General features: G+C 45.0%; 1 protein-coding gene across 4 annotated transcripts in view; it reads right to left on the bottom strand.

Moving 5' to 3' along the window:
* Positions 1-1,906: 1,906 nt before the first annotated feature.
* The window catches only part of LOC124038146 (cilia- and flagella-associated protein 46), a 92,133-nt gene continuing 85,876 nt past the window's right edge, over positions 1,907-8,163 (bottom strand). For 3 of the 4 annotated variants that reach the window (XM_046353650.1, XM_046353652.1, XM_046353651.1), the window contains exons 43-46: positions 4,031-4,112; positions 3,589-3,725; positions 3,333-3,434; positions 1,907-2,268 (exon numbers count right to left, since the gene is read on the bottom strand). In XM_046353650.1, the coding sequence (XP_046209606.1) occupies positions 2,141-2,268; positions 3,333-3,434; positions 3,589-3,725; positions 4,031-4,112 (449 nt within the window). In that variant the 3' untranslated portion in view covers positions 1,907-2,140. Of the gene's footprint in view, positions 2,269-3,332; positions 3,435-3,588; positions 3,726-4,030; positions 4,113-8,163 lie in introns of those variants that run through there. The other variant, XR_006839307.1, reaches the window with a different exon arrangement.

The raw sequence follows: 8,163 nt of genomic DNA, 5'->3' as shown, positions 1-8,163 counted from the left end.
AGCTTCACATCCAGAGTTCATGGACCTCTTAAAGTATAAGACCATTATCCACCCACCACAAGACAAAGATGTTTGAGAGTGTCACGACTTCCACCGAAGTCGGCTCCTCTCCTTGTTTGGGTGGCGTTCAACGTCACCGGCCTTCGAGCCATCGCCGCTCCATTTTTCCATTTGTTTTGTCTTGTTCCCCGCAAACCTGGTTTACATTCCTTAATCACATTGTATATATATATATTCCTCTGTTCCTCCCATGTCCTTGTGTGGAATTGTTTTTGTTACATGTTCAGTGTGCCGCGCCAGGCTGGTTATTTCCCCCTGGGTATTCTTGTGTAACCCATAGGAGGTTGGCTTATTACGTCTGTTTCGTGACGCTATTTTGCGCATTTCTCTTTTGTTTTTTTGTCTGGAGGTTTGACGCTGTTGCGTCCGTTTGTTGTGCTTCTGCCCAAATAAAGAGTGCGCCTGATCACAACTCTCTGCTCTCCTGCACCTGACTTCAACACCAGTAGTGCATACACTGACAGAGAGAGAAAGCATTTTTACCAATTAACAACCATTTTTCAGCAGGATAAAAGTCAGCAGGATATAAGTACAAATACTGGGAAACTGAGGATTACAAGCTTATGGTTAATATTCTGGTGGCACTGCATAACCACATGTCCCTGAATTAGAATCAATAAATCCCACACAAAAAGCACCATTTAATTGAAACAGTGAATCATGTTCTCTCAGCCACCATGTGAACTGACAAAGCCTCTGCTTTGTTCATGTTGACAGAATGTTGATTTACCAGTAAGTACAAAATCCTATTTTTATTCAAAGATACTTGTGTGACATGCATGTTACAGAAATCAGAGAACATCGAAAAGAAAACAATTATCTTAGTTCAAACATCTCTACCAAGGGTGCTTACAGCTAAGACTAACCTTAATGTTCATTCAAAGATGGCTCGCATTCACGTTGCCTTGAGATTCAGGTGGTCATACTTAAAAAGCTGCCTCAAGGCAAACATTCACTTAATAAGCATTGAAGCCTCTACAATAACACACAACATACCTGCTTTACGAGAAGTGGATTTTCTAGAGTTTTTGGACTTGCCCATGGCTCCTCTAAATTATTTTTGGTCAGATCAGTTTTTAACTCATTGATCATTCAGTCCTTTATGTTCATCTGTGAGAGATGATAGAAAAAGACAGAAATATGGATAGAAAGTGCTGTCAAGAGTTTTACAGTGACTCTTGGATACCAGATAACAGCCAACATCCCACTTATCATCTAGAGTAGACTGTTAAGGTATATCTTGAGTTAAACACACAGCCAAAATACAACACAGAAGCGAGCACTATAAACGACATGGTTGCTAACAAAGGTGTGATGTATCGACAGGGTGAAACATCCCAAGAGCAACACACACAACTACTTCAGTTGCATCTGCTGGAACGTCAAGTGGCACAAATGTTATTTGTGACCAGGGGCAGTATATATCAAGCGTGTCAAGAGTGCTAATTTAGGATAAGAATTTGACTTTTAGATTACAATGAATAAGGTCACAGACCGCATGGGGGGGGCTGATCCTAGATCAACCCTCCTACTCTGAGACGCTTTATACATACAGCCCCAGGTGCTGTCCTGTGGCCTACTGTAGATCCAGTCCTCTCACAACCAACCCATGTGGTCCAAATATTTTGTACTATACATCCCTGTTTTCATCGCTTTATTACATTATTGGTTTTGATGACAGTGTAATTCCAAAGCATGGCAGAGCTCCATAGGGGAGAACGCTTGGGGAGTGGACGATAATTCTTTAGACATTTCCCTCTTACCCGACCCTGTCTATCCCACCACTGGCACCAGGTGCATTAGATGGCTTATTTCTGCCGAGGCGCAATAAAACAGATGAAACAAGTGGAGGCAAACAAGATATTTATTTATTCACTGAAGCCAAGCAACGAATGGTGAACTGTCTCTTAGAGAAACCGAGGACTACTCTTGGCTAATGCATTTTTGGGATCTGTTTGTAATTGTACAGCCTTGGGAATAACTGTGTTATTAGATGGCATTGTGTTGATGTTTTCTTTTAATAAAACAATTTGACGAATATCCTTAAATTTGAAGGAATGTTGCGAGGGACTGAAGTGGATCACGTAATAACTAAGTTAGGCAGTCCATAGATGACACAATTGAAGGCTGATGATGAAGTGGCCAATCTTGGTTGAGCATCATGTGCATTTCCATCTCTATTTACCGAATCCTCGTGGCCTATGGAATCTGTAGAGAAAAGAGAAAGAGAGGGAGTAAGAGAGAGAGAGCGATGACTCAGGGAGTGAGAGTGACACAGGTAGCACAAGCAATGTGCTCCGTCTTTTAAATCCTAATAATTGACAGAGTATTCAGTTTTAGGAACATTTTAATTCTAGGAATTGTGTCATGAATGGGATAAGCAAAAAAAACAACACATTTTGCCTGGTGGCAAGACTAATTGACATCTGAATACATGCACTTAACCCTTTACACTCGTACCCGTATACGGGTTGAAAATGGCAGATTTTGGGCACTAATAAGCACCTACATTGGAACGCAGTGGCAGTACAGTAACATGCTATGTCTGATGGCAGGGAAGCAGGGTTGTGTTCCAAATTAAACTACTACAAGTATGCTTGCTCTAGTTCCTCAACAGCAGGTAAGAAAGCTTTTAAAAAAGTACCTTATAGTTGAAATTGCTTAGGAACTGTGCACACTTTGGAGGTGTATGGCCACTTGGGGACACCAGTTAGTCGTCTCACTCAAACCCTTGTAATTTGTATTGCACCTACCCCACATTTTCCAGGAATATTCTTATTTTGCTACTGAATGTATTCAGCACATTTTCAGATTTCGTTATCAACAAATACGTCAAAAAGGTACAGTAAAAGTAAAATGCACATGAAATCAACAGTGTAAAGTTTGGATTCAGTCTTGTGTCAGGTGAACTGTTGTGCACTCACCTTTGGTCTAATCATTTCCCATTATCTCCAAACAGTTCCCTTTCAATTGATACCATGGTTATGCATATGCATATGTCTTCTGTAAGAAACATTTCCCTATCCATATAGGCCAATTCCCACTAGTGTAAAAGATTAAAGGCTCACTTGATGAATGGCATTATTCCCGCATAGTGCCACCAACAAAAATGTAAACAACGGAGCAAATGCATACCATGGCATTTTTGTAATGCAAAAAGCACTCAACATTCGTCCAAATATCAATTTCAACATATTTTCTCACTGTCTTAACAGAATACTACCAGATATGATTGAATATGGCCCAGTCCCAGAGTTGTAGTGATGGCCTACCATCTGATCCTGCAGTGTTTATGTCTTTCTCTGTGCTCTGGACTTCTCCCTTCCTCAGTGCATGGACAGTCTGGCCAGAGGTCAGGCCTACCCTCAGGAGATCTACAACACATGAAAACACACAGTACACAACACATATTACAGCTATTCTTAGACTTCATATCACACCTTAAATGAAAGCTTTCATGTCCCAGTTTTGAAACTGTTTTTAATTTACATACAGTAATGTGCATCAGTAACAGTGTATTGAACTCACTCTCCATGACGGAGTCCATGTTATTTATGTTCATCTGGGGGCTGCTGTGCCACTGGTTGAGCAGAACACAACGGACGCCACTCAGAGTGAGTAGCAGGGCTGTCTCCAGGGGCCTCTCCAGAGCCAGGTGTCCATCACTAAAGGAGAGGGAGAAAGCGAGAGAGATAGAGAGCGAGAAAGAGAGAGAAAAAGAGATAGAAAGAGAGAAATATAGATAAAGGGGAGTGAAAGAGGGGGAGATAGAGAATATATAGATAGAGGTAGAAAGAAGGATAGAAAGAGACGGAGACACATGAGGTCTATAAAGGAACTGTCCAGCGTCTTCTCATAACCATCCTGAGACGAAGCATCAAACAGCTGTGGTGTATCAGCTGTGAAGGAGGGGATGCAACTTAATGCACTTCATTGGATAAAGTCATAAGAAGCACATGCGATGCGTTACCTCTTTTGCACATCTAGCTTGGATTGCCGTAGCATGCTGGCGCTGTTCTGGACGAGGTCGAAAAGGACAGCCATCTGGCACTCTTGAGGACAAATGACAACACATTATCATCATCTGGTCATGGGTCGTTCCACAAATAGTGACTTTTGTGTCCCTTTGATATTTTATGTAAAAATGGTGCACCAATATTGCATTTTAAAAGCCTGTTATATTAAATGTAGTGCCCTTACATAAACCACATGGACAATTCAATAAATGAATAAAGACTTGCTAAAGTGCATGTTTTTCTGACTTTTAGGAAGATTTCAACCCACTTCACCCCAAAATTATTTATTATTTATTTCACATTGGTGATTCCTTTACGTTTGTCCCTCATTTGAAGTTAAACCCTGTTTCTACTGAACTCTCGTTTTAATATTGTGAAACTATTCCTTTAAATTATACTTTCAAACGACAGTGTAAATCATAGTGTAAAAGCATGTCACCTGGTTTGACTCTTTTTGACCATTTTCTGGTGTTTGGTGATGGAAAACGGAACGGATCGAGCATAACACATCAACCCTGTTACCCATCGATAGATAGGCTAGAATAACACATCAACCCTGTTACCCATCGATAGATAGGCTAGAATAACACATCAACCCTGTTACCCATCGATAGATAGGCTAGAATAACACATCAACCCTGTTACCCATCGATAGATAGGCTAGAATAACACATCAACCCTGTTACCCATCGATAGATAGGCTAGAATAACACATCAACCCTGTTACCCATCGATAGATAGGCTAGAATAACACATCAACCCTGTTACCCATCGATCTTCCGGTTCCGGTTGGAGCGAGTGGTCGCATCTGCACGTCGCTCCAACGGGTAGTATAACTTTTTCATTATATTTCATTATATCACAACGGTTTGATTTGTCTTATCTTAGCAATTTCTTCTCAGCTAGCTACATAGCCGTCTTTGTATCAAAGATAATTGCGTAATTATCGTATTTCGCCGTCCTAACGTAGTCTTCACTAGCCAGCTAGCTAACGTCCACTGATTAGCTGCACTGGAGAAACTATTACACTCAACTGAACGACTTGATTAGTTTAGTGTTAGCTAGCTACATAGCTGTCTTTGCTGTCTTCGTATCATCGTATCCAAGATAATTGTGTTGTTTAGGTTTAGAGTGTGTAGTCTTAGAGTGATTATCTTAATTTACCGAGGTTAGCTAGCCAGCTATTTGTCGTCCTTAACGTAGGTGACTCTGCTAGCTAGCCAACGCTAGCCAACGTCTTCTGTATAGAACTCAACTACCCGGTCGCACTCACAGGTAGTATCACATTTTCACTTCATTTCATTACAGTACAACGGTTTGATTTGTTTGATCGTAGCTAGCTACTTAGCTAGCTACATAGCCGTCTTTGTATCAAAGATAATTGTGTAGTCTAGAGCGATTTTCTAGGTTCGCTAGCCATCTATTGTCGTTCTTTTAACGCAACGTAACGTAAACAACACCGCTAGCTAGCCTGCTAGCCCCGAATAGCAACACTGCAGAAACTATTACACTCAACGGAACGACTTGATTAGTGTAGTGTCAACAACGCACCCACTGCCAGCTGGCCTACTTCAGCAGTACTGTATCATTTTAATCATTTTAGTCAATAAGATTCTTGCTACGTAGCTTAACTTTCTGAACATTCGAGACGTGTAGTCCACTTGTCATTCCAATCTCCTTTGCATTAGCGTAGCCTCTTCTGTAGCCTGTCAACTATGTGTCTGTTTATCCCTGTTCTCTCCTCTCTGCACAGACCATACAAACGCTCCTCACCGCGTGGCCGCGGCCACCCTACTCTGGTGGTCCCAGCGCGCGACCCACGTGGAGTTCCAGGTCTCCGGTAGCCTCTGGAACTGCCAATCTGCGGTCAACAAGGCAGAGTTCATCTCAGCCTATGCCTCCCTCCAGTCCCTCGACTTCTTGGCACTGACGGAAACATGGATCACCACAGACAACACTGCTACTCCTACTGCTCTCTCTTCGTCCGCCCACGTGTTCTCGCACACCCCGAGAGCGTCTGGTCAGCGGGGTGGTGGCACCGGGATCCTCATCTCTCCCAAGTGGTCATTCTCTCTTTCTCCCCTTACCCATCTGTCTATCGCCTCCTTTGAATTCCATGCTGTCACAGTTACTAGCCCTTTCAAGCTTAACATCCTTATCATTTATCGCCCTCCAGGTTCCCTCGGAGAGTTCATCAATGAGCTTGATGCCTTGATAAGCTCCTTTCCTGAGGACGGCTCACCTCTCACAGTTCTGGGCGACTTTAACCTCCCCATGTCTACCTTTGACTCTTTCCTCTCTGCCTCCTTCTTTCCACTCCTCTCCTCTTTTGACCTCACCCTCTCACCTTCCCCCTACTCACAAGGCAGGCAATACGCTCGACCTCATCTTTACTAGATGCTGTTCTTCCACTAACCTCATTGCAACTCCCCTCCAAGTCTCCGACCACTGCCTTGTATCCTTTTCCCTCTCGCTCTCATCCAACACCTCCCACACTGCCCCTACTCGGATGGTATCGTGCCGTCCCAACCTTCGCTCTCTCTCCCCCGCTACTCTCTCCTCTTCCATCCTATCATCTCTTCCCTCCGCTCAAACCTTCTCCCACCTATCTCCTGATTCTGCCTCCTCCACCCTCCTCTCCTCCCTCTCTGCATCCCTTGACTCTCTATGTCCCCTATCCTCCAGGCCGGCTCGGTCCTCCCCTCCCGCTCCGTGGCTCGATGACTCATTGCGAGCTCACAGAACAGGGCTCCGGGCAGCCGAGCGGAAATGGAGGAAAACTCGCCTCCCTGCGGACCTGGCATCCTTTCACTCCCTCCTCTCTACATTTTCCTCCTCTGTCTCTGCTGCTAAAGCCACTTTCTACCACGCTAAATTCCAAGCATCTGCCTCTAACCCTAGGAAGCTCTTTGCCACCTTCTCCTCCCTCCTGAATCCTCCCCCCCTCCTCCCTCTCTGCAGATGACTTCGTCAACCATTTTGAAAAGAAGGTCGACGACATCCGATCCTCGTTTGCTAAGTCAAACGACACCGCTGGTTCTGCTCACACTGCCCTACCCTGTGCTCTGACCTCTTTCTCCCTCTCTCTCCAGATGAAATCTCGCGTCTTGTGACGGCCGGCCGCCCAACAACCTGCCCGCTTGACCCTATCCCCTCCTCTCTTCTCCAGACCATTTCCGGAGACCTTCTCCCTTACCTCACCTCGCTCATCAACTCATCCCTGACCGTTGGCTACGTCCCTTCCGTCTTCAAGAGAGCGAGAGTTGCACCCCTTCTGAAAAAACCTACACTCGATCCCTCCGATGTCAACAATTACAGACCAGTATCCCTTCTTTCTTTTCTCTCCAAAACTCTTGAACGTGCCGTCCTTGGCCAGCTCTCCCGCTATCTCTCTCTGAATGACCTTCTTGATCCAAATCAGTCAGGTTTCAAGACTAGTCATTCAACTGAGACTGCTCTCCTCTGTATCACGGAGGCGCTCCGCACTGCTAAAGCTAACTCTCTCTCCTCTGCTCTCATCCTTCTAGATCTATCGGCTGCCTTCGATACTGTGAACCATCAGATCCTCCTCTCCACCCTCTCCGAGTTGGGCATCTCCGGCGCGGCCCACGCTTGGATTGCGTCCTACCTGACAGGTCGCTCCTACCAGGTGGCGTGGCGAGAATCTGTCTCCTCACCACGCGCTCACCACTGGTGTCCCCAGGGCTCTGTTCTTGGCCCTCTCCTATTCTCGCTATACACCAAGTCACTTGGCTCTGTCATAACCTCACATGGTCTCTCTTATCATTGCTATGCAGACGACACACAATTAATCTTCTCCTTTCCCCCTTCTGATGACCAGGTGGCGAATCGCATCTCTGCATGTCTGGCAGACATATCAGTGTGGATGACGGATCACCACCTCAAGCTGAACCTCGGCAAGACGGAGCTGCTCTTCCTCCCGGGGAAGGACTGCCCGTTCCATGATCTCGCCATCACGGTTGACAACTCCATTGTGTCCTCCTCCCAGAGCGCCAAGAACCTTGGCGTGATCCTGGACAACACCCTGTCGTTCTCAACTAACATCAAGGCGGTGGCCCGTTCCTGT

Source organism: Oncorhynchus gorbuscha, linkage group LG06 (genome assembly GCF_021184085.1).
Source record: "Oncorhynchus gorbuscha isolate QuinsamMale2020 ecotype Even-year linkage group LG06, OgorEven_v1.0, whole genome shotgun sequence".
Lineage (NCBI taxonomy): Eukaryota > Metazoa > Chordata > Actinopteri > Salmoniformes > Salmonidae > Oncorhynchus > Oncorhynchus gorbuscha.
This window is presented reverse-complemented; position numbering and strand designations above follow the sequence as displayed.